This window comes from Piliocolobus tephrosceles, chromosome 9 (assembly GCF_002776525.5).
Source record: "Piliocolobus tephrosceles isolate RC106 chromosome 9, ASM277652v3, whole genome shotgun sequence".
In the NCBI taxonomy this organism is placed as follows: Eukaryota; Metazoa; Chordata; class Mammalia; order Primates; family Cercopithecidae; genus Piliocolobus; species Piliocolobus tephrosceles.
The window spans coordinates 57412392-57439083 of record NC_045442.1 but is presented as its reverse complement, the minus strand read 5'-3'; the positions used below and the strand labels follow the sequence as shown (position 1 = coordinate 57439083).

The following is a 26692-nucleotide window of genomic DNA, read 5'->3' as shown; positions in this document are numbered from 1 at the left end:
TTGGCAAACTGACCATGACCTGTTTAAAAAGGAAAAGGCCCCTATCACTGAAACGTATTTTCAATAATGAGATGTACTATTAGTTCTGCAAGGTTTAATGGAATGAACCTTGGGTTCTAATTCAAGCTCCAATCACAATTTATTTACATCAGTCTGGACAAATCACTTAGTTTCTCTCTCAGTTTTTCATCTGACAATCAAAATTATTAATATTTACTAGTGTGCTTCCAGTATAAATTAAATATGATGTATGTAAAGTTTCATAGTAGTGATATAAGAAAGAGTACAAATGGAAGATCCTTCATTTTCATGTCTGGCTTCAATCAGGATAGCATCATGCCTCATCTTTTATCCTCCCTTGTGCATTTGATATCAGCAGGTGATGGACAGGGATAAATGAATTTTGCACAAACAGTTAAGTCACTTGCATAAGTAAGTTGGAATCATTATCCACTGGAGACCTAAGTCCTTGTAGGGTCAATAGTACACTTTGAGACTTATTTAGAAGGTAGTTGTTATTATAAGAGTTGTCATCCAGAATACATTGGTGGGATGTAAGTTTTTCTAGGTCTAAGAATAATGGCAGAGTAAAATTTGCTTTCTGGCTTATGGATTATTGAATAATATGTTATGTACTCAGAATGAAAATAATTGTATAGTTATTCTCTTTCTTTACATTTAGGTAATCGATAAACATTATTACATTTTTATGTTTAGCTATAATAGAGTTTTAAAGCAAAAAAAGGGAAGATTTGTACAATGTTAAAAATATTTCAAGATTAGTAAGTTCAGATTTTAAAATCTATTAAAAATATAGGAAGCTTTTGTGCTATTAATATGGATTTTGTAAAACTTTGCTATGTGTTGTTTTTTGTTACACAGTGTAATAAAATGAGACATGATCTTTAAAACATTGTAAAATTGGTTCTTTAAATACCATATGGTACAATCCCACTCTTAAGTTTAAGGCTTAAATTACTTGCTAGTTATAGGCACCCCCAACTTAAGGACCACATTAGCTTTTTATTTTTTCCAGAGTGTTCAGCTGAAAGGCATTTTACTTTCTTTAGCAAGTAAAGAATAACACCTGAAAATGACTGTCTACAAAAGCAAACTCTTGATTGAAATCATGGTGAAGAAAATATTTCTCTCTCAGGTGGTGGCTCATAATCCTTCTGTCTGTATGATATTTCTGTTAAACAGGCCAAAGTTTTTGTGAATAACTTATCTACAGTATGTGAGAAAGTTTGGACATTGGGACTCCATCAGACATTCCTATTAATGCTAATAATTGGAAGATGGCTTTTACCCATTGGAGTCGGGATCACTCGAGATCAACTCTCTCAACTTCTTCTTATGTTTGTGGGGACAGCGGCTGACATACTGGAATTCACAAGTGAGACCCTGGAAGAACAAAATGTGAGGTGAGCATTCCTTGCAACAAAAACACCTTGTTTTCAGGGTCAAGACCATGCACCTGTCTCTTGGTTCTGTGACTTGTATATCACATGAATTTGAATTTTTAGTATATTTTATATGCAATGTTAGGATCAGAGAATTTGCTGCTATTTGCATATTAGAAAGCAACACAGTCTTTATGCTTTTTGACAAATACATAAAGGAGATTTCTGCTGGAGAAAGAGACACATAATATTCTCTGTGGGCGAGAACAGAAAGGCTCTGCATGTTTTCATGACTACAGGTTAGACAGAGTCATGGTTCTCTGAAAACCTGAAGTGGTATGACCATCCCTAGCCTCTCTTTTCCATTCCTAAGTGTGAGAAGCATAGCCAATCATAAAATCCTCTCCTAGAACACAGCACAGCTACAGTTTAAGAGAGCACTGAGAGAAGACATGGAGAAGTCTCTTCCTATCCATTTGGGGATTTGCATTCCCTGGTGTAAATGGAAAATGGGGCAGGGTTTTATTTTACTAAATTTTATTTTTAGTCAGTTTTGTTCGAAGTGCCCAAAGGCTTTCTGGTGTAGAGGCCTATAAATTAAAACTTATTGAGTTGGTACTTTTGTTTTTGCCACAAGCAAATAAACTCAGAATCCATGATCACATCTGTTTACGGAACGACTTCCTTACCATTAGGGATTTAAGTCTCAACGCCTGAATATACTTTAAGCTTGGGTTGTTTTGCACTATGCCATAAAAATAAATTGGAACGAGGCTGGCTTTTAATGCTACAGTTTACTTTATGCTGTGCTTCTCAAACAACAAAACATAAAGCTCAACAAAATACACTAACTTACCAAGTAACTTTAATATCCCAATTATAGCACAAATTATATTTACAACCATGAGCTACCTTTACAAGATAATTTCCTGTTTCATTTATATTAATTTTTTTCATAGCTTATTAAGTTGACATATTTTTTTAAAAAATCCAATCTAAATTGATTCATTATCGTCAAAGTGTTGATTTTAGTTCTGTAGTTTTAATGTCTTAAGTATGGTCAATGCTTTACCTTGTAAAATGTATTTTCAAATAAAATACAATGTTGTTACAAGAAAAACTTCAAGAAATCATGACAGAGCATATAAAAGTGACAGGGACATCACAAAAGAAACATAATTAACTCCACCTATGTAGAAATAAACATGTACATGCAAAACATTTAGGGAGATGGGAGAAAACATAGGGTAGTAAAAGAGATAGTAAGGAGGGATATGTTTTGTGGGGCCAGTCATAAAATTGTAAGAAATGCCTAACTCGGTTATCTTAATGGACTGTTAGTAGTCCCATCCAGAAGTGACACCAAGGAGCAATTTATAGATCTGTGTTTTCCAATAAAGGTTGAATATTAAATAATTTCATGAATAAAAGTAGGTTTGCCCAGCAAAACAAACAAAAAACCCAAATAAACAAAAAATCCCAAATCTTGAAAACCATAAGGCATTTTTTCACTCACCCAGTACTGATTTGTTATCTAATATGTGTCAAGCACTGAGCTAGGCAGAGATTGGGGAACAAATTGTGAGCAAGTATGAGTAAAAGGACACACAGTCCTATCTCAATTAAGACTGTTTCAATTCAGCAAGAATTTAGGAGCACTTGATGTTTCAAGACAGCATAAATACCCCCAATTTCTTCTATCACCTACAAATTAATCTGAATGCTTCATAAATATATATTTTTATCATTTTAAACTTGTGTCATATCCTAGGAAAGCTGATGTTTAATGGAGCCCAATAAATCATGTCATAGTTTTTAATGGTTACTGTTTTTAAAATTTGTTTTCAATTTTCATTGTCTCAGATTGAAGTCATTTTCATTTTTAATATTACCACATTGTGACAGTAGCCTTCTGTAATTCCCATTCAAGTCCTATGTGCCTCTATTACTCAAATATTCAGTCTCCCAAAAACCCTCCCAAAGTGAAAGCCCAGGAAGAATATAAAATTTTTCTCCCTCCTAGAAATTAGCTTCCATGTTCTGATTTCCTGTTTTGGTTCTCACTTATACTGCAAGAATTGACACTGCAAATATCTATCTTTTCAAGGAAGGAGACCCTTAATCCTTTCCCACTGGGACATAAGCCTTCCCTTTTAGGCTCAAGAGGATAATCATGAAGAATAATCTTAATACATAAGTAAATGATATTTATATCTAATAGAAGAAGGGATCACTTCATTGTAGTCTACTCAGCACTGCCTATTATTATGACATTTTACTTTTTCTAATGTTTTATTCCATAGTTTGGGCTGATAGATTTAGGAGAAAGCCTACAATGATATCTACATCACAAAAATGTCTAAATCTCTTCCCCATTTTCTAGCTAATATGTCAAATTCTATTTTTTATTAAATAAATTTCCTTCCTTTGGCTCACATTAAAGTTCATCTACCTAAGTTTTATGCATTTACATACATTTGTAAAGCTTCTGATTCTGCATTTTTTTCTTAAAATGCATAAAATTTATGCATTTATGAAGTTATGGTTTAAATAACATAAATTTCAACTGTAATTCTACAGTTTAATGATATTTAGTAATTATAGATTTGTTTATCCATAACCACAATCCAGGTTTAGAACATTCCCATCACTCCCAAAAGATTCCTGTGGCTGTTTGTAGTCAATCTTCACTCTTAACAGGCAACCACTGATACACTTTATGTCTCTGTGGATTCCTCTTTCTTAGAAATTTCATGGAAATTGAATTATAAAATCTGTATTCTTTTATGTATGGCTTTTTAATGTAACATAATGTTTCTGGGATTCATCCATGTTGTTTCATGTTTAGCTCCTCTTTAGTTGCTAGTGTTCCATTAAACGCATATACCACATTTTGTTTATTCATTCAGTAGTAGACGTACATGTGGATAACTTCCAACTTTTTGATACTAAGAATGATGTTGCTAAGAGGATTCACTGACAGACTTTTGCCTGGCTATGCTTTCATTTCTCTTTAGTAGACACCTAAGAGTGGAATGGCTGGTTATATGTTAAGTATAGCTTTAATTTTGTAATAATCTGCTGAGATGTTTCTAAAGAAGCTGTATTAATTTTATGCCCACCAACAATGTATGAGGATTCCATTTTCTCTACATCCTCATCAACAATCATTTTCCCCCCAGTCTTTTTTATTATACCCTTCTGATGGATGTAGAGTGGTATCTCACCAGGACATTAATTTGCAGTTCTTTAATGACTAATGTTGCTGAGCATCTTTTCATGGGAATATTAGCTATTCATATCTCTTCTTTGGTGATGTGTCTGTACATTTTTCTTCATTTTTTATTGGATTGTCTTTCTATTATTGAGTTGTAAGAATTCTTTATATATCCTTGATACAAGTCCTTTATCAAATATCTAAATATAAATATTTCCTCCCTGTGTTCAGCTTGTTTTTTAATTTTTTAATGTTATCTTTTGAAAAACACATTTTAAAAATTTTGAAGTTCAAATCTATCAATATTTTCTTTCACATTTTTGGTGTCATATGTAGGAACTGTTTTCCTAACCCTAAATGAGAAGTATAATTTCTTTTGTTTTCTTATTGATATGGTTTGGCTGTGTCCCCACCCAAATCTCATCTTGAATTATAACTCCCACAATTCCCAGGTGTCATGGGAGGAACCCGGTGGGAGGTGATTGAATTATGGGAACAGGTCTTTCCTGCACTGTTCTTGTGATAGTGAATGAGTCTCACAAGATCTGATGGTTTAAAAGTGGGAGTTTCCCTGCACAAGCTCTCTTTGTCTGCTGTCAGCCACTAAGATGTGACTTGCTCCTTCTTGCCTTCCCCCATGGCTGTGAGGGCTCCCCAGCCATTTGGAACTGTGTGTCCATTAAACTCTTTTTCCTGTACAAATTACCCAGTGCTGGGTATGTCTTTATCAGCAGCATGAAAATGGACTCGTACACTTATGGAATATTTTAATTCTTACATTTGTTTCTATTATCTGTTTTTACATAATTTTTGTATACAGCGGGAGGTAAGGTTCCAAGTTTATTTTTTATTTTTGGCACTGCCCCATTCCAGCTGGGACTAATTTTCCCAGTACCATTTGTTGAAAGGATTCTTTCTTTATTATATTGCCTTAGCATCATTGTCAAAAAATCAATGGATCACAGATGTAAAGCTTTTTCTCTGGACTTTCTGTTGTGTTCCATTGTTTTATATATTTGTCATTATACCAATACCACACTATCATGATTATGTAGCTATAGTGAGTTTTGAAATTGAATATTGTAAGTCTTCCAGAATTGTTCTTTTAAAATTTGTTTTAGCTATTGTAGGCGCTTTGCATTTTTATATAATTGTTATAATTCTCCTTTCAAGTTGTAAAATGGGTAAAAGAATTTTTAAAAAACTTACTATACTCTTGGTAGAGAATGAATTGAATCTAAAGATCAATTTGGGAAGAATTGTCATCTTAACAATATTAAATTTTCCAATCTGTGAACACAAAATAGCTCATCCTCTGTTTAGATGTTTTTTAATTTCTCTCAGCAATGTTTTGTAATTTTCGGTGTGCAAGTCAAGCTTTTCTTAACTATTTACTAAGTTTTTATTCTTTTTGATGCTCTTACTAGTGGAATTATTTTTTAAATTTTATTTTCACGTTTTTCATTGCTATAATAGAAACACAGTTTACTTTATATGATGATCTACTACCACAGCATGCTCAACTTGCTAATTAGTTTTATCCCTTAAATTTTCTCCTTACAGGATCATGCTGCTTGTGAACAGACTGTTTTGATTCTTTCTAATCCGTATGCCTTTAATTTATTTTTCTTGCCTTATTGCACTGACAAAAACTTCTTTCAATGTCAAATAGAAATAGTAAGAGTAGACATTTCAATCTCAAAAGATAAGCATTCTGTCTTGCTATATTAAAGATAATATTAGTTGTGGGTTTTGTATAGATGCCCTTTACCAGTTCGAAGAAATTCCCTTTTATTTCTAGATTATTGGGAATTATTTTTTAGTGTGTGTTAAATTTTGTTAAATCCTTTTCCTGCTTCTATTAAGATAATTAAATGTTGGTTGTCTTTTATTCTATTAAAAACAATATATTACACTAATTAATTTTCAGATGTTAAACCAACCTTGACTTCCTGAGATAAATTCTACTTTATTATAACATATAATCATTTTTTCTCTTTTGATACAGGGTCTTGCCCTTTAGCCCAGGCCCAGGTACCACCCAGTGTGGTCACCACTGCATTGACCTCCTGGGCTCAAGTGATTTCCTAGCTCAGCTTCCCAAGTAGCTGGGACCACAGGCACATGCCACACCTGGCTAATTTATTTTATGTTTTGTAGAGATAGGATCTCCGTATGTTTCCCAGTCTGCTTTTGAATGCCTGGTCTCAGTCTCCCTGCCTAAGCCTCTCAAAGTGCTAGGATTATAGGTGTGAGCCACTGTGCCCAGTCTGTAATAATTTTTACATGTTATTGGATTCAGTTTGCTAACATTTGCTTATGAGTCATATTGATCTATAGTATTCTTTTCTAATGATATCTTTTTCTGTCTTTGGTAATGCTGACTTCATCAAATACCTCAAGAAGTATTCCTTCTTTATTTTCTGAAAGATTTTACATAGGTTTGGTCTTATTTCTTCTTTAAATATTTTATAGAATTCACCTAGGGAGCCACCTGGACCAAGGTTATTTTGTGGGAAGATTTTTTAAATTATAAATTTAATATCATTACTTTATATAGATCTATTTAGATATTCTATTTCTTCTTAAATCAGTTTTGATTACATTTTCCTTTCTGGGAATTTTTCTATTTTGTCTAAGTTGTAGATTTTTGTCATAAAATTGTCCATAATATCTACTATACATATGTTAATTTCTGTGGACTGAGTTGTGGTACCCTCCTTTTTCTTTCTTGAGTTTAGCAATTTCTGCCTTCTCTCTTATTTTTTTAGGGGGTGAGGGGAGGGGCTGATGTTTACTTTTTTGGTTTGATCAGATTTATTGATTTTGTTGATATTTAAACATAACCAGCCTTTGGTTTTATTGATTTTCTCTATTGTTATTCTGTTTTCCACCTCATTGGTTTCTGTTCTGATGTTTAATGTTTCCTTCCTTATGCTTGCTTTGGATTTAATTTGCTCTTCTTTTTTTTTTTTTTCTAATTTCTTCAGGTGAAAACTTTGATTACTGACCTTTCATATTTTCTACTATGTTTGAGACCTTTCATCTTTTTTACTATAGACATTTAAAGTATGAATTTTCCTGTAAGCACTGCTTTGCCAGCTCCCGGTAAATTTGATATGTCTTTTTTTGTTGCTTAATGCAGTTCAAAATATCTTCCAATTTATTCTGGCATTTTTTTTATATGGGTTGTTTAGAAGTTGGCTGTTTAACTTCTAAATATATGAGAATCTCATAGACTTTTTGTTGTTGTTGTTTTCTGCTTTAATTCTACTTTCATCTGAGGATCTACTTTAAATTGTTTCATATTTTTAAATTTATGGAGACTTACTTTATGGTCTATTATATGGCTTATCTGGAGATCCATGTGTGCTTGAGAAGAATGTGTCCTTACTTGGTGTTGGGTGGAGTGTTCTATAAAATGTTAGTTACATCACCTTGGTTGATAGCGTTGTTCAAGTCTTCTGCATCCTTACTGATTTTTTGTCTAGTTGTTCTATTGATTCCTGAAAGTAGAGCACTGAAATCTTTCATTCTAATTGTTGGAATGTCTGTTTCTCTTTTAAATACTGTCAGTTTTTGCTCCATATATTTTGGGGTTCTGTATGTAGGTATGCAAAATTGAATTGTTAACATCTTTCCAATGTAGTAACATTTTGTCATGAATGATCACTTTTTCTTTAGTAACATTTATTTTCTGAAAGTCAATTTTGTCTCCTACGAATATAGGCACTCCAGCTTTCTTATGTTGACATAGGGGTATCTTTTCTTATTCTTTTACTTTCAAATTATATGTATATATGTGTCTACATTCTGTCCCTTATAAACAGCTTACAGCTGGATCCTGCATTTTCCTCCCCAGTTGAGTACAGTTTTTGTCTTTTGATTTAAGTGTACATTAGTTTACTAGGGCTATTATAGCAAAATGCCACAAATATGGTGGCTTAAAACAACAGAAATTTCTTCTCTCACAGTTCCAGATGCTAGGAATCCAAAACCAAGGTGCTGGTTCCTGTTGGAGGCTCTGAAGAAGAATCTGCTTCATGCTTCTCTCCTAGTTTCTGGTGGCTGCTAGCAACTCTTGGTGTCCCATTGTTTGTTGACATATCACTCCAATTTCTCCCTCTTTCTTCACATGGCATTCACCCCAGTGTGTCTGTCTGTGTCTCCAAATTTTTCTGTTTTTATAAAGACACTAGTCATTGGATTAGGGCCCACCCTAATCCATATGACCTCATCTTTACTTGATTACATCTGCAAAGACCCTATTTCTAAACAAGGTCACAGTCTGAGACTTGCATAGACATGGAATTTTAAGGGACACTATTCAAGCTGGTACACTGTGTTTAGACCATTAATATTTAATGTAATTATCAATATGATTAGATTTATAGCTGCAATTTTACTATTTGTTTTTTTCTATGTCTCACATCCTTTTTATTTCTGTGTTACTCCTTTACTGTTTTGTTTTTCTGGTGGAGGTGGTTATACGAGCATTTTTAAGTCAATGATGTTAATTTCTGTATACATTTTTTGAATTATTTTATTAGTAGATGCGCTAGGGATTAAAATATACATTTTAAAATTTTACACTCTATTATAGGGTAAAACTAACTTAATTCTGATAAAGCCAAACAATATGGCTCCATTTGGTCATAGCACTGTTGCCCCACTTGCTCCATTACTGATAACTTTGTTTCCTCCTCTTCCTTTTTGCTATTGTTTTTATAAATATATCTTTGTATATTATAAATTGAATAATCCAGTGTTATAATTAGCGTTCTATATAATCTTTTAACGTTTTAAAAAGATATTAGAAAATGTCTATATAACTGTATATTTATATGTTCCTTTTAATTTCCTATACATTTATCATTTTCATGCACTTCATTTCTCCAGGTGTATTTCAGTTACCATGTGATATAATTTCCTTTCAACCTGAAAGACTTTATTTAGTGTTTCTCCTAAGGCAAATCTGTAGTAAAAAATACTCCAAGTTTTTTTTTTTAAATCTGAAAATGTTCTTATTTTGCCTTCATGTTTAAAGGATAGTTTTGCTATATAAAGAATTATTGGTTGACAGGGCTTTCATATATATATAATTTGAGGAAAAACATAGTTTACAGTTGTAAGAAGATCAACAAAACCATATAATAAGTAAAAACAAAGATCTACCATTTTACATATATACACATATATATAATTTCACTGTCTACTGGCCTTCATTGTTTCTGATCAGAGTTAGCCATTATAGTTGACCTTCAAACAACATGAGTATTAACTGTGTGGGTCAATTTATATGCAGATTTTTAAAAAATAAAACTTACATTGGGTGTGCCTGCCTCTCTGACCTCTCCTTTCACCTCCTCCACCTCCTCCACCTCTTCCACCCCAGAGATAGCAAGACCAGCCAGCCTCTCTTCTTCTTCCTCCTTCTCAGCCAACTCAATGTGAAGATAGTGAGGATACAGAGCTTTATGATGATTCAGTTCTACTAATGAATAGTAAATACATTTCCTCTTCCTTATGATTTTCTAAATAACATTTTCTTTTCTGTAGCTTACTTTATTATAAAAATATAGTGTGTAATACATATAACATACAAAATATGTGTTAATTGACTGTTTATGTTATTGATATTACTTCCAGTCAGCAGTATGCTATTAGTAGTTAAGTTTTGGAAAAGTCAAAATTATACACAGATTTTCAACTGTGTGGGGGGAGGTCAGTTCTCCTAACTAACCCCCACTTTGCTTGAAGGTCAACTGTACTTATTTGTTGTTACTCTGTACATCACGACTCAATTTTCTCTTGATGTTTTCTTTTCCTCTTTCGCTTAGTAGTTTGAGATGTGTCTAAGTGTGGATCTTTGCTTTTACTAATTCTAGGGCTTTATTGATCTTCTTATACCTGTAATTATGTTTTTCCTCAAAATTTTCAGCCACTATTTCTCTAAATATTTTCTCCTCTTTCTTATATCTTTCTTCTTCTGGGTTTCCTATTAAAAATATATATGACTGACTGTATTCCACAGGTCTCTGAAGCTCTGCTGTTTTTTCTTCAATCTTTTTTTACTCTGTGTCTTTCAGATTAGATAATTTTTATTGATCTATCTTCTAGGTCACTGATTCTTTTTGTCTGCCATCTCAAATCCAGATGTAGAGTCCAATTGTAGAGTTTATTGAATTTTTCACTTCAGTTTGCATATTTTCAATTCTAGAGTTTCTATTTAATCATTTTCATAGTTTTGGTATCTTTATTTACTCACTTGTTGAGTCATTGCCATGAGACTTTTCTTTAACCAATCATACTTAGTTTTCTTTCATTCTTTGAACATATTTATAATAGTTGCTTTGAAATATTTTTCTGCTAACTCCAATGTCTGGACCTCAGTAGAGACAGTTTCTACTGTTGTGTGTTCCTTCTTGATTGTAAGTTAGATGTTTCTGGATTTTTTCTTTTATTTATCACATACTTCCTTTGTTGAGAACTGGGCATTTTGGATAATATATTCTAACAATATGTTATCTTCAGGCTCCCCACCACTGCCATCACCTGAGGCTTCTCATTTTGTTGCATCTGTTTTCTTTTTTTTTTTTTTTTTTTTTTTTTTAAGACAGAGTCTCGCTCTCTTGCCCGGGCTGGACTGCAGTGGCTGGATCTCAGCTCACTTGCAAGCTCCGCCTCCCGGGTTTACGCCATTCTCCTGTCTCAGCCTCCTGAGTAGCTGGGACTACAGGCGCCCGTCACCTCGCCCGGCTAGTTTTTGTATTCTTTTTAGTAGAGACGAGGTTTCACCGTGTTAGCCAGGATGGTCTCGATCTCCTGACCTCGTGATCCGCCCGTCTCGGCCTCCCAAAGTGCTGGGATTACAGGCTTGAGCCACCGCGCCCGGCCTGCATCTGCTTTCTTAATTGGAGGAATGTATCTCTCCTTGGATTGTAGTCACTGATGTCTCAGATTAAAAAAAAATACCTAGTTTTATTTTTAGTTCGACATCTTACTGGTCACACCTATAGCTACGTTTTTGGTCAGTCAATAACTTGGGCAGATTGGAATGAAATACTGTGAGCCCTTATGACTTCCATTCTTTGATGATCCGTGCATGGAGCAGATAGCACATTTACAGTTCAAGATGTTTTCATGTCTGCCTCAGCTTTTGATTCCCACTGGGCCCTCTTTGGCCTTCCCTGAAGATGCCTGCAGTTTTTCAGTCAGCCAGGCCTACAGGAGTACTCATCTAGCCCTTCTATAGCTCTCATTTTAAGAATCTCTCTGTTAAATTTAAAGTTATTTCGTTACACTCCAACTGGGATTGCAGTCTCAAAGTAGCAAGCTACAGATTTTTAAAATATTTCCGATCAAATTTGTTACTTCTATTGACCACACCGCTGAATGTGAGATTTCATACTCCACTCCAAAGCCATCACTGGTAAAATTACCACTTTAACTGATCAATATGGTGTTACCATTCCCACAACTTGAATTAACTTAGACTTTTTTTTTCTGACTATAAGTCCCTAATTTGTCTTTTCATACAGCATTTACGTTAAGAAACTGGATATCATAAATTCTGTTTCTGCCTCCTTGAAATGTAAATTTCCCAGCCTCTTGCCAGTTTGCAAACCAACAATATCTTTCTCAAGGACCTGGGAGCCATCTATTTAAAATGCAGTCTCAAAGAAAGATGGAGCCCCTATCTCCCAGCCTCTGTGAGAGGGTAGGATCCTAACTTTGAAAAGTGCCAATTACCAAACACAAGTGGCCTAATCAAATTGACCAACCTCCATCCTAACATTCTCCAGTAGTTTTCCAGTAGGTCACCCCAGTTCTTGAAAACTCTCCTACTTTTTGTTTTAGCAGAGTTGAGTTTAATCTTTCTCTTGTATTTCAATAGTCTTGAATAAATTCTTCCTCATCTGTTTAACTTCATTCAGTACAGTTAATAAAAAAAAACAAAATAGCCAAGCTGGGGATAGGGGAATGAATATCTGTAGGTAAGAATCCTTCAGATTCCCACTGTTCTTACCTGAAGCTTGGCCAACTTTTCATGAATAAATGTTACTTAATTTGTTGTTTGACTTTGGTTGATTTTCAGAGCCCTGATGGTTGTTTTTTACAATTTTTGACAATTTTTTAATATTATACATGTTTGTTGGGGAAACGATTTGCTGACCTTTTCATTTCACTACAGACACCTTCCAACATTTTCACAAGTCAGAATGTCAACATCATTGCCACGGAGAGTTCCTTGGCCATTTACACCTTTGGAGATCACTTTGTACAGTCTTTTTTTTCCCCCAACATATTAATAAATCATGTATTAAAAAGAATTATATTCTCACAGCATTACTAACATTTCCCTGTGAATACTTGACCATACAAAAGGGGCTCTTCTTATGTTTACATTGTGTTTTACTTTTATTTTGCAGAGTTGAAGCTAATCTCTCTTTCACTTGGAAGAAAGGGTGAAATATTTCTTCTAGGATAGGTTAAGACTTCATTTTTTCCTTCCTTTCTATCATTTTTTCCTTTTCTGGTGGTATTTGTCATTTTCTTTAAAAAAAAAAAAAAAAAACTAGATGAATTCTATCTGCTGATTGTCTCTTTTCTACATGAATATTTACACTTCCAAAAAGAAATAGCCCCTACAAAGGACATGAACTCATCCTTTTTTATGGCTGTATAGTATTCCATGGTGTATATGTGCCACATTTTCTTCATCCAGTCTGTCATTGATGGACATTTGGGTTGGTTCCAAGTCTTTGCTATTGTGAATAGTGCTGCAATAAACATACATGTGCATGTGTCTTTATAGCAGCATGATTTATAATCCTTTGGGTGTATGCCCACTAATGAGATGGCTGGGTCAAATGGTATTTCTAGTTCTAGATCCTTGAGGAATTGCCACCCTGTCTTCCACAATGGTTGAACTAGTTTACAGTCAGCTGGAAACCATCATTCTCAGCAAACTATTGCAAGAACAGAAAACCAAACACCGAATGTTCTCACTCATAGGTGGGAATTGAACAATGAACAATGAGAACACTTGGACACAGAAAGGGGAACATCACACACCGGGGCCTGTCATGGGGTGGGGGAAGGGAGGAGGGATAGCATTAGGAGATATACCTAATGTAAATGATGAGTTAATGGGTACAGCACACCAACGTGGCACATGTATGCATATGTAACTAACCTGCACATTGTGCACATGTACCCTAGAACTTAAAGTATAATAAATTTTTTTTTAGAAAAAGAAATAGCTAAGCAAATTGGTAAAATATGACTTTTTATTTTTATTTTATTTATTTATTTATTTATTTATTTATTTATTTATTTATTTTTTTTTTTGAGACAGAGTCTTGCTCTGTCCCCCAGGCTGGAGTGCAGTGGCGGGATCTCAGCTCACTGCAAGCTCCTCCTCCCGGGTTCACGCCATTCTCCTGCCTCAGCCTCCCGGAGTAGCTGGGACTACAGGCGCCCGCCACCTCGCCCGGCTAGTTTTTGTATTTTTTTAAGTAGAGACGGGGTTTCACCGTGTTAGCCAGGATGGTCTCGATCTCCTGACCTCGTGATCCTCCCATCTCGGCCTCCCAAAGTGCTGGGATTACAGGCTTGAGCCACCGCGCCCGCCTATTTTTATTTTTAACCACCAGATTGGGTGTGCTGATACACCAAATGCCAGTTTTTTATCTTACTAGTTTTTCAAATAGAAAAGTGATACTAATGTTAATAATTAAACTTCCCAAGTTTTTTTGTCTCTCTCTGAATCAAGTTCATTGTCTCCTTACATGCTTCTCAGTTGACAGTTTTGAAGGCAGATTATACACATGGGACAGTGGTGAATAAATCCACCCAAAATTCCTTTGCAGATCTTGAGTGTTTGCCATTAATCTCCATGATTTATTTACATTCTAACATTTAACCTTCCTGAGAATTTTTGCTGTCTGATCTAATAATTCATATTTGCCTGCTTTAAAAATTTTCTGACCTAGTTTTCCAAAATTGTGTTTGATAATTTTACTAGTATGTTTTTCAACACCCACATTCTTCCATATTTTGTGTGTGCATAGATAATATATGCATATGCAAAAATGTGCATTCATTATTGCATGGTTAAAGTTGAATTTATGTAAGGCTAGGGTTAGTATATCATTTATCCCTATTTTGTAGGATGATGAATAATTTACAAAGATTTTAAGGAGCATGTTGACATACTAGTAAAATTACTACTGCTACAATTATGTAATGTTTATTTATCACTTGTTGTGTGCTAAGAAGTCTTAAATGCTTTAATTCAGTAAGTTATTTTGCATTTACATTCACACTATGAGGTAAATATTCTTATTATCACCATTTTATAAGCAAAGACATATCAGGCGAGGCAAATAAAGTCTCAAGATGACATGAAACCAAAAATAACTAATTTGTCGTGATCTACCATAATAGCTTGTGTCACATGCTGTTCTAAGAGCTTTATATGTTTAACATGCTTAACTAATATACTGAATAAAATTATTATATAATCCAATTCTTATTATTGTCTTCTTCATAATGTAAATGGGTAAAATAAAGCACACAGATGTTAAACTACTTACTCATATTCATATAACTAATAACTGATCAATCTGGAATTAGAGTCTCACATCGTATTTCTTTAGTGAGAGTTGGAACTGGTGTTAGAACTCTGGTCACTTGGCACCAAAGTCCCCTGCTTTGCCACTGCTTTCTACTGCCTTGCAGGGAAATTGCACATAGTTTTTGGAAGAATTATTGAAGTTTGGGATTAGACGCAACTTGAAAATATGTTGTGAAAAATTTCTTTTGCATCTGTTGAAAAAACCTTGCCAAAATATCCTCAACAACTTTTTCTGCAGGCTCTGTTGAAAAATTACACTAATAGAAGAAATACTAACCCCAAGTGGCAACTTGTTCTATTTTGAGGTAATATTATTAGAAACTACTTTCCTCTATTATGATGAAATTTGAATTCTCACAGGTGCAACTGAAATCCTTTGAGCCTGAATTGGCCATCTCAAGTCAAAAGAAATGTTTCATTCCTTTTCCACATTATAATCCTTAAACATAGGAAATAAAACTTCTAAGGAATTATCTCTAGTTTTCAGTTTCTTGAACTATCTCACATAGATCATGACTGAATTCTTTACCATTCTCGTTCTTCCCCTTTGGTACAAGAAACTTTGTAAATGTTTCTTCTAATACATGAAGCACCACACATAATATTTCAGGTATGTTCTGAACATTGTAGAATAGAGCAGAGCTAAAAGTTTCCATTTCATTCATGGAAATAATATAATGTGATGATCAAAGGAGTAAATGCTGAAATCAGCTGTCTAGTTTTGATTTCTGCTGTCAATACTCATAACTACATTATTTTGGACACATTTCCTCAACTCTCTTTTACCTCCTTGATAAAATAACAAGATAACAATTGTGTCTACTTTGTTGAGCTGGTATGAGAATTAAGTGTGATCACAGAGTTAAGCATTTAGAAAACTGCCTGGCATGGATGTCTGAAATCAGATACTGTCCATAACATTATTTAAAAATTCAGGCACTTATTGAAGATCCGTTGTGTATAGACATTGACTGTGTAAAGAGGGAAAAGTTATAGTCTGCATTCCCAAGGCATTTCCACTTAAAATTTTAGACTTTACATTTCTTGTGAAGCAACCTGTGATTTTATTTGACTTTGGTAAATCATAAATCATAAGTCATACTGTGGTCTCATAATTAGAAAACAGTAAGGGAAAATCTTTGAGCCCTGTTTTATGCTATCTCTTCTATCCAATTCTGTTCTAATCTAGGTCATCTAGTTACCTCTTTTGGAATCCTGATTGTGTCTTCCAGGGTACTGGTTTTCTATCCACGCTCCATGCCATATGTGCATATGAGAAGCCTTCCATCAATGTCAACCAAGTCATGATAAAATGTGAAGTAGAAAAGAATCAAAAGCACAGCCTTCAGCAACTCATTGGAGAGTCCCCCTGTGGGGAGCCATTTGCACAGGAATCTACCTAACAGTATTCACACCTGGAATATTTGTTAATTTTATTAATGAGAACACTATGGGAGACTTTTTCAGAAGCCTTGTTTTAATCTGAATGTCTGTCACAATTTACATAACATTACCTGCTTGGTAATCCTAACTATATTTTTTTCAAAGGAGGAACTAAGTTTAGTTGAGTGCAATTTTTCTCAGAGAACCTGTGCTGATGCTTCGTAATAACTGTCTTCTTCTAAAAGGGCTCTCAGAAATCTTTTTTTTTTTTTTTGAGACGGAGTCTTGCTCTGTCGCCCAGGCTAGAGTGCAGTGGCCGGATCTCAGCTCACCGCAACCTCTGACGCCTGGGTTCACGCCATTCTCCTGCCTCAGCCTCCCGAGTGGCTGGGACCACAGGCGCCCACCACCTCGCCCGGCTAATTTTTTGTATTTTTAGTAGAGATGGGGTTTCACCGTGTTAGCCAGGAGGGTCTCGATCTCCTGACCTCGTGATCCGCCCGTCTCGGCCTCCCAAAGTGCTGGGATTACAGGCTTGAGCCACCGCGCCCGGCCCTCAGAAATCTTTTAAAGAATCATTTATATAATCTAACCAAAGATTAATAGTAAATGTGCCTTTTGTACTTTTAGACATATTTCTGTTTCATTTTGAAAGTTGAGACTTTATTTTTTTATCACCAGCCTTGTCTCCACCATTAACTGCCAAGACAGATAATGATGGTTTAGAAACCTCATTTACAAATTCTCTCAGAGTTTTGAGATTTAATTTTGCATTTAATGCCTCTACACTTGAAGCATTTAAAGATATCCCTTACAATCACCTCATTTCTTTTGGTTTCAATTACTCATCTTTGATGCTTTTCAGACCTCTTCAATCTGAAAATCTCTTTTGACAGAAGATGGAAACAAAATCTATTATTATGCCACCAAGCTCAAATTGATGACTTCCTTTCTATCTTTGCTAAAAATAAATGTGACCCTTTTTAATATCCTTTGCATTTCTGTAACCTCTATTATTTTTGATTTTAGCCTTCATGACCATTTTCCCAAGTCTAAGACATTTCTATATTTGTCTGAATATGGACCCTTCTTTAGTGCATTTAACCATTCCTTCCACAAATATATGTTGTATCCATCAAGCCCTGTTCTAGGCACTAAGGATACAGTGGTGAATGAAACAGGCTTATTCCTTGCCTTACGTCCTACTATCTGGTATAAATCTTTGTTTATTGGATTTATCTCTTTACCTTTTTCCTATCTAATGACAATTTTCTTTCAATGTTGAGCTTTTAGTTTTTGAGCATCATTTAGCTTTTTTGAAATGTCTTTTCAATTAGATCCCTGGTTTCTTAGAATAATTATTAATTCCCCTGCTGACATTCCTTGAAATCAGCCATTTGAATATCCATGTCAATATCTATATTTTCCTCCCTATCATTTCTCTCCCATAATATTTCCATAATTTTATAAAACTAAAGATAGCAATATGGGACCAAAGGCTTTGTCATAATTCGTGCATATTTTGGGTTTTAAGTCTCAGATTACTTATTTTTCACTTCTTCATTATTCCATTATTATCAGGTAAGGATTTTTTTCCTTGATATATTAAATCACCAAGATATTTTGATCACAAGAGGTTTATTAGGAATATACAAAAAACATGGGCTGAGAAGATTTTTCTCTTCTGCATGTGATCATACTTTTTATTACAAATTTAAAATTTTGTCTGTTTTCTAGGAATAACCCTGCACTAGTCTACGCCATTCTTGTTATATGGACTTGGAGCATGCTGCAGTTTCCACTTGACCTGGCAGGTAAGTATCCTGATGTTTGTGCAAAAAAACAGAAAAGTACACCTCTTGATTATCGACTATGCTAAAACTAAGAAGGCAAGTGAAAGGATTATCATGTCTCATGTCTATATCCCAATGTTAGTTCTAGTTCAGCTTAGAAGGAAAGTAGATTGAAACTTAGTAAGCCGAGAAGAGTGGATCCACTGTGGTACATGGTAAGCTTAAGATAGTAGAGCAGATAATTGCACAGCATTATATTTACTTCAAACAACAGTTCCATCAGTTATGATTTATAAGACCTCCTGCAAACCAGGTGATACCTCTGTATCTCAGCTTTCTTTCATCCATGAAATAGGGATGATAATCATAGTCACTAGGATTGAAGATTCTTGTCATGACTCAGTAATATACACTTTGCTTAGCAAGTTGCTGCCACAAATGTTTTATCTCTTAGTATTTATAAGAAGTAATTTTCATTCTTTTTCCAGACCCATGTATTAGAACTTCAGAAGGCATAGGAGCAGTTAAAATTGTCCTCATTGGTGGTCCTTGGAATCCTATTGGTCTTATTTTAATAAAAACATAAATCCCTAAGGTTTTGCAAGAAGTATTCTGTTTCCCAGGCATTTCATACTAGCAATAATCTAGGGCTTCATTGTCCAACAGGGGACCACCAACCACACATGGCTCTTTAAACCGAAATTAATTAAAAATGTAAAACATTAAAAGTCCAGTTCCTCAGTCATACTAGCCACATTTCAAGTGCGCAGTTGCCACAAGTGGCTACCATATTGGACAGCAGTAATATGAAACACTTCTACCATCACAGAAAGTTCAGTTGAGCATTGTTGATCTGGAGTCATCTGAAAACTTCTTGGAACCCTAGAATTTTGATTTGAGAATTCTCCTGGATGTCACTTTACTCCAAAGAAATTCTAGAAATTGATAATTACGTTTTCCTTAGCCCAACTTGTTTATTTATGACACCCTACTTGCTGGCCTCAGGATTAGAATTAATCATTAGGACAGGGATATTTAACTTTTTTCTCCTTTTTTGGTTCACTTTTGTAGACTCAGAGGTCTGAGGCCATTTTAAACACAGCATCCACTTGTTGAAATTATCAACAATTTGAAATAGATGGGAAAACTTGCTGTAGCTTTTAAGAAATACCAAAAATGGAATCACTTATTAATAATTACAAGCAAATCTATGCTAATAACACACACACACACACACACACACACACACACCCCACAGATTTTTGACATAATGAGCCCTGGAAGGTATGGTCTGGACTCACTGGTCCAGCTGGTATCCACTTATAGAATATTAGGTGCCATCACATTAGATATTGAGTTAATACCTTTAGAAGGTCCTTTGGGAGCCATTTCCTGGCCCTCATTTCTTAGGAAAGGCTACCATTGATATAACCTTGGTTTCTCGTTTTTCTTTCACCCTGCCAATCCTCACCCTCCCATATCTTGTGGTTTGTTGCCTTGCTAAGAAAATTTGTATTTAAGAAAGACATTTTGTAAACTTTCAAGGGTGATGATGTTATGCAGCTGTTTGAAAAACAAAGACCAAATGTTACTTCTGACTAAATCATTATTGTATTTTCCAACAAATAGTACATTATGTTTATCCATATCAAAGCAGCTTCATAATATTTGCAGGCTCCAGTAGACGATGGCATTCTTTGTTTGAAAGCTTCAAATGGAAGGTTTCATTATTATAAAAGGATTATTTTCTGCCCTTGACCCTGAATTAAATTTACACTTGAGAAATTAAGACAAAAGGTTCTTCTGTTGATTGGACTTCCTTTTGTTTAACTGGAAAACCAGTAATCATATCCAGTCTTTCTTGTAAACTGTGAAACAAAGCACAAGGAATTAGGACAAAATAAAATAACAATGGCATTTATTCAGGGTTTTTTCCTCCATCATTTGAAAAATATGTTTAATATGAATTAAGTTTGAATTTGAATATAAGCACTTGAATTTTCACAGCACAGTTTGCACACATGCTTGAGTGTGTAAACCAACAGGTAGATCCTAAAAAGAGTATATAGAATGATCAGAGCCACGTACACTTTGCTCCGTTTCTCAAGCTTATCGATCAGGCAAATCATTCGTGATCCTAACGGGAAGATCATGTGGACAGGGAAAAAGAAAAGTGGACAGGAGGCAGGGCTGTTATTCTAATGGAAACAAAATGAGCCAATGAATAAGGACCCCTCTCCTCACTGATATGATTGTTATCCCAGTTTTCAAAGGAAGAAACTGTGGCCCAGGAAGGCTTAGTGACCCTACCAGCAACTCATTGCTGGAAAATGAGGCAGTCATGCTCTCTGACTTGAGGCCGTGAGCATGTAACTATGAGTCTTCCTTACACTGTGGATCCCAGGATCACAATGGCAGCTTCCTTTATTTTTTATTCCCCTCCTGGTGCAGCTTCAGACTCACAACGAGCTTGAGCTATGAGCACTTGTAACCATGCCTGGCTCCTAGAATCTATTTCATGTGGTGCTTTGCCCAGGGTGAGGACTAGATGATCTTACATTTTCTATTTGGATGCAAGTCACAGGGCAGGTTGTTTTCACTTGTTCCACTCAGAATTAAATCACGGGATCATTCCATTTCATTTCCATTCTGTAATTATTCACAGAATTATTACTAGCACAGTCCCCATTGTTAATGACTGGTCCCCATGTCATTGTCTTATATGTCTACACTTCCAAGAGAGATAGTAACTAGTCTGTCCTTTGTTTTCAGTACAGAACGTCGTTTGCCCTGTGTCTGTGACAGAGAGGGGATTCCCCAGCCTGTTCTTTTGCCAGTACAGTGCGGATCTGTGGAACATCGGAATCAGCGTCTTCATACAAGATGGCCCCTTCCTTGTCGTGCGTCTCATACTGATGACCTATTTCAAAGTGATCAATCAGATGCTGGTGTTCTTTGCAGTGAAGAACTTCCTCGTGGTGGTGTTGCAACTCTACCGCTTGGTGGTGCTGGCATTGGCAGTCCGTGCTTCATTGAGAAGTCAGTCAGAAGGCCCGAAAGGGGAACATGGTTGCCGTGGACAGACCTCTGAGAGTGGGTCTTCTCGGCGGGATTGGCAGAGCAAGTCTAAGGAGGGCCTGGCTATTCCTTTGCGGGGCTCCCCAGTCACCGAAGATTCCCAACCCACCCCTTAGTTACTGATTGACAAGGGGGGTCTGCGGCTAGAACCTGACTCCCTGGTTCTTCTTATAGGGAGGATCCTTCTTCTCCCCCAGCCTTGGCATATAATAATTTTCAAAAGAACAGCATAAAAAGGTGATCTTAAACCAAAGCTGAGGAATTTTCTTTTTTCAACTGAATAGAAGGAACTTTGATTAGTGACTATTGCTACAACTTCTGTGTGATGGTATCAGATGTTATAGTTGTTCAACGACTAAGTGATTTGTTTGTCTTGAACTGTTTGAAAAGCTGTGGAAGGGGTTACAGTGACATGCCCTCGAAAGATTTAGTGCAGACGAACTGTCGCGGCTGTTACCTGAAAATAGAGAAGCTTTGAACTTTGGCTCCATTGTCAGACTATTTCGTCTGATCTTTTCTGCAATGTCCCTCTGACATCAAAAAATGTACATTCAGTGAATGCAGAACAAATGAAGGGAAAAGTGCCTTTAAAATTACCTCACTGTGGGCTGGAAGCAGCGAAAATCTCTGCCCAGCTTCCGTATCATAGAGAGCCTTATTCATCGCTGCACAGGCCTTTCCAGGAAAATCATTTTTCTGGGCTGATGTTGCATTCTGCCATGGCGCATATGCTCTTACAGAGATTTTATTGCTTTTGGCTTGGGTGCTACAAAATTCACAGCAAGTCATTTTGGTTACATATCTACTGGTTGCAAGGCAGGAAATACTGGTGAAATGCTAGCAAAGTCACAATTTCTACTCTGAACATGATTTGCACTGTTCGTCAGTATTTTTCTGACCCCTACTTTACCATTTTCTGTATTGCCAAGCTGAATCACGTGGGCTGATGCAGGGAAGCTCTGAAGCGGTGAATAAAGGTGTTTCAGGCCCTGTAAGTGTTACTATGGTTTCTGGTGTCTGCCAGCAGTAGCGAACAAAGCTGCAGCTTCTCTGAACCGCCACTACTGGAGGCGGCCTTTGGTCTCAGAGAACATGGTGATGGAGGCTTGCATCAGCCCCACCCAGGGCCAACAGCGCTTGTGGAGTAACGAGAGTCGGAATGTGCTACCCCGTTGTGGGAATCAGGCAATTCGCTTTATTTTCTTGTGTTAAGACTTCATTTTCCCAGTATTGAAATAGTCATACTTTTCCTTTACATACCTCTATACTTTCCAGATGGAGGTGATTCAGAACCTTTTAAAGTGATTTTTGCTTTTAAAGATACAGTGTGAAAATTTGCTCGGGTTTATAGCAGTAATTACATGATGCAAGCAGTTCCAAAACTGTTCTTTTAGGTTCAAAACCTAATTCTCCCGGATTAGTATACTCGAGAATTCAAAGGGACATTTAAGGTAGGGTGTGCCCTTAATTTGGTGTGACAACCAGTTGGGACAATTTTATCTGTAACTCTCTGGGTGAGATGATACCTATTAGAAACATTTTATACAAACTTTTATACACAAATTCTGTTTTTATACAGAGTCATGCATATTTTCTTGTAAATGGCTTCTTCAGCGCCATTGTTATATGTTTTTATTTCTTTCTTCCTTGTGCTTCTAATTTTAACAATATAATGACTATAAAATGACACATGGAACTAATGGAATACATTTATGATTTTCCATAATAATTTTATGAAAGTTAAGATCAAGAAATTATATGTACATGAAGTAAAGCACTTGACAACTTTTAAGGGCACGTTATTTAAAGTGCTCAGCAGTTGAAAGCAAAATAATAACTGCTATTTATAAAAATGCCTCAGCAGAATCTGTTTTTATGTTGACTGCTTTATGTTGAATATTTTCTTCCACAACATGTATGTGCTGCTTATTATTGCAGATTTGCTCATGGCATACTTTTCATGTTTTAATTTTTTTCTTCCAGCAAAACAAACACTGAGGCCCTAAAAATAGATAAAGTATAAAGTAGTACGGCTGTTGCAAGGATATTTTTAAATGCTTTCAAATCTCAGACTTGGCTTGGCTTCGTGAATGAGTTTCTAGTGTTTAAATTAAAGTATTTTGTAATTAGCAGTCCTCGTGGGCTTGAGAAATAAAAAGCCTGTCCAAAGTCTAGCTTTATTTAGAGGGTCAGGAAGTCAAAGAGCACCCAGGACCATCTTGGCAAATAATAGTGGCAAAAATAGACCCAGGTTCTGCAAGGTTTTCCAGGAAAATCTGCTTGGGGCAGCATTTGTTAACCTAGCTGCCAGTACTCCCACTCTCTTAGACTGGCTGCTTTTATAGTAGGAAAAAAAAGATCTGCATTTGCTTAGTTTATCTGAAATAAAGCTCTAAACCTAGGTTATATATTAGCCATTCCTAAGACTCATGATTAAATATTACAAATTTATTCAGTTAATTGTTGTTTTTAATGTAGACTGCTAAATACTGTAATGTTTCAAAGCATCCAAGTGTTTGTTGTAAAATGGCTAGAACATCAATTACCTCCCATGTGTGGACACCCTGGGACTTGTTTACATTTTATTTGTAATAAGATAACTGACTCACAACACCTGTATAATGTGATACAAGCCATCCTCTCTATCATAACCCCTCCCCCAGACACACAGAAGGTCAGTCCCCAACCCCTGAAGAAAGTAGCTTATTTGAGGTTGTTGGTGCTGTTATTATTATTGCCATAGTTGTTATTTAATTGCTCGATTAAAGTTCAGTCAAATGTCCTTCCTAAAAACATGTCATTCCACTTGTGAAAGAAAACACAATGTGCATGTTTCAATGATACTATGCGGAAACACACCTCATCATCATCTTGTGGGTTTCCTTTGCCCTTAGTGGATGACTCTCAGAGGACATGACTTGACGTAATAATAGTAGTAAACTATCTTTATCTTTGATTATTCTTTTAATTTTTATTTGAGCTGTTTCAATAGCATAATAAAATAAAATCTTGAATTGGCTAATAATATTCTTTATAATCTTCCAGTGAAGAGTCTGATACAAATTTATTCTTGGCTGTGTTGTAGTTCCACTAACAAATAGCACTTCAGGCCTCATAGAACCATATAGATATGGCCAAGGAATATCAGGATTCACTATTATAATACTAATTGTTAACTCATTATTTAATTGAACATTTTCAAAGCTCTAGAAAGGCATGCATTTGTAGGTGCAAATGCTTTAATATTTCTATGCATCTTTCAGAGTTGAATGTAATAATGTTTGGCATTTAATTCTTGATAATTCTTAACCAGCTTTTCATGTTAAAAGAGAGAAAGAATTGCAAATGCCAGGCATCTGTCCACTTTAGCCCTCCTCCAATGCCAAGAAAGAGGGATGGTGATGTATACTACAGCAACGCAAATGAAAAACCAAACAGTCTTGAATTACAAGAAATAAAGGGAATTGTTATTTTTTTTTTCTAATTTCAGACTTTGCTTTTTACTTACTGGACATTCTGATTTGCTCTCAGAAACATCTGATTTGAGGTTAAACTAGGCAGCTGGAGGATGTTTACAGCTTTGAGGCTTTAAATAAGTTTCCATATGCAGGGAGTAACTTTAAACAATGTTTGAATAATTAACTGCTACAGTCTTATATTTTATGTGTATCTATTTCATCCTCTGACTCTTTCTTACTAGAATACCATATAAGAATATTTTCTCTGCGGTATTTGTATTTATACTATTTTGCTATGAGTGGCCTTTGTATTTTATTATATGCATTAAATAGTGTGTGCTCAACTTTATCTTAATGTGGATTTTTTTGCTGGTTTTTCATGTCTTTGTTCTCTACTGCAATTCATTTCCTTTATGGTTTTTAAGCTCTGGTTTAAAAAATAAAACTGATCTATTTAGAATATGATTAAAGTGGCATTTCAAACCAGTGAGGAAAGGCTGACCAATTTTACAAATGATGTTGGGAAATTTTGCAATCCATCTGGAAAAAATAAAGTGAGATTTTTATCTCCTGCAATATATAGAAATAAATTCCAGATGGATTAAAGATGTAAATGTAAAATGAAAACTATAAATATTAGAAGAAAATATGCAGTCTGTCTTTAGCCTGTGGGGGATGGGAACGATCTTCTGAAACAAGACATGAAACTCAGAAGCTACAGAAGAATTGACAGATTTTTCCTACATAAAAGCTTAATGTTTCTCAGTGGCAAAAACTATCATAAATACATAACTCTTATTTTCTTTTCTGGAGAAAGGAGTCAGAGAAATCAGACAAGAGAAATGAGAGGTATAGAAATTGGAAAGAAGGAGCCAAATTCATCATTTATTCACAGAAGACTGAGTCTCAAACATCCAAGGAAAACATATTAAACCTAAGAAAGTTAAGGATAATCTGAAATCACACACAAAAATCAATAGCTTTTCTACATACAAAATCACGTAGAATATATACTTGAAGAAGATATTTCCTTTGCAATATAAACTAAATCTATAAAATACATAGGAATAAACTTGGGAATTGTATAAGATCTAAGTGAGGAAAACCTAAAAATGATTGTGAGGGCCATACATGAATAATTTAACAAAAAGAAAGACATTATTTTATGGGGATTGGTAAGAAGCCTTGATTTTTTTTTTTTAAGTTTCAATTTTCCCTAAATTGATCTATAAATAGATCAAGTAGCACAATCTTCATCATGCTATCAACATGATATTAATTTTTTGTGACTGCCCAAGTTGATTCTAAAGATTTCATGATAAAAGAAGCATGAAAGAATAGTTAGAAAATACCAAAAGAAAGTTGAAAAATGAGAGAGATATTTCAATATATTTACATATGTTATACAACTACAATAACCAAGAGAATTTGGTTCTGGAATATGAATAAGCAGGCCAAAAAGCTGAACAGAATAAGTTTAATAAGTAGACTGAGCTACACAAGGGATTCTGATATATGACAGATCATGGGTGGGGTAAAATATTATAAATGGTTTAGGTTTTGGAAAATATTAAATTAGATCCTTACCTCAATCCTTATGTCCAAAACATTTCCAGGTAGAGCAAATAACTAAACATTTAAAATAAAATAAGCACAGAAAACTTTGTTTGTATAATTGTGATGGTGAGAATGCTTTTTGAGCAAGATATGAAATGAGA

The 26692-nt window shown here is 35.1% G+C and overlaps 1 protein-coding gene across 1 annotated transcript in view; it reads left to right on the top strand.

Moving 5' to 3' along the window:
• TMEM26 (transmembrane protein 26) overlaps positions 1 to 25314 on the top strand; it is a 48347-nt gene extending 23033 nt beyond the window's left edge. The window contains exons 4-6 of the mRNA XM_023204791.1: positions 1204 to 1424; positions 18383 to 18459; positions 21211 to 25314. Of these exons, the coding sequence (XP_023060559.1) occupies positions 1204 to 1424; positions 18383 to 18459; positions 21211 to 21632 (720 nt within the window). The 3' untranslated portion in view covers positions 21633 to 25314. The remainder of the gene's footprint in view (positions 1 to 1203; positions 1425 to 18382; positions 18460 to 21210) is intronic.
• The last annotated feature ends 1378 nt before the right edge of the window (positions 25315 to 26692 follow it).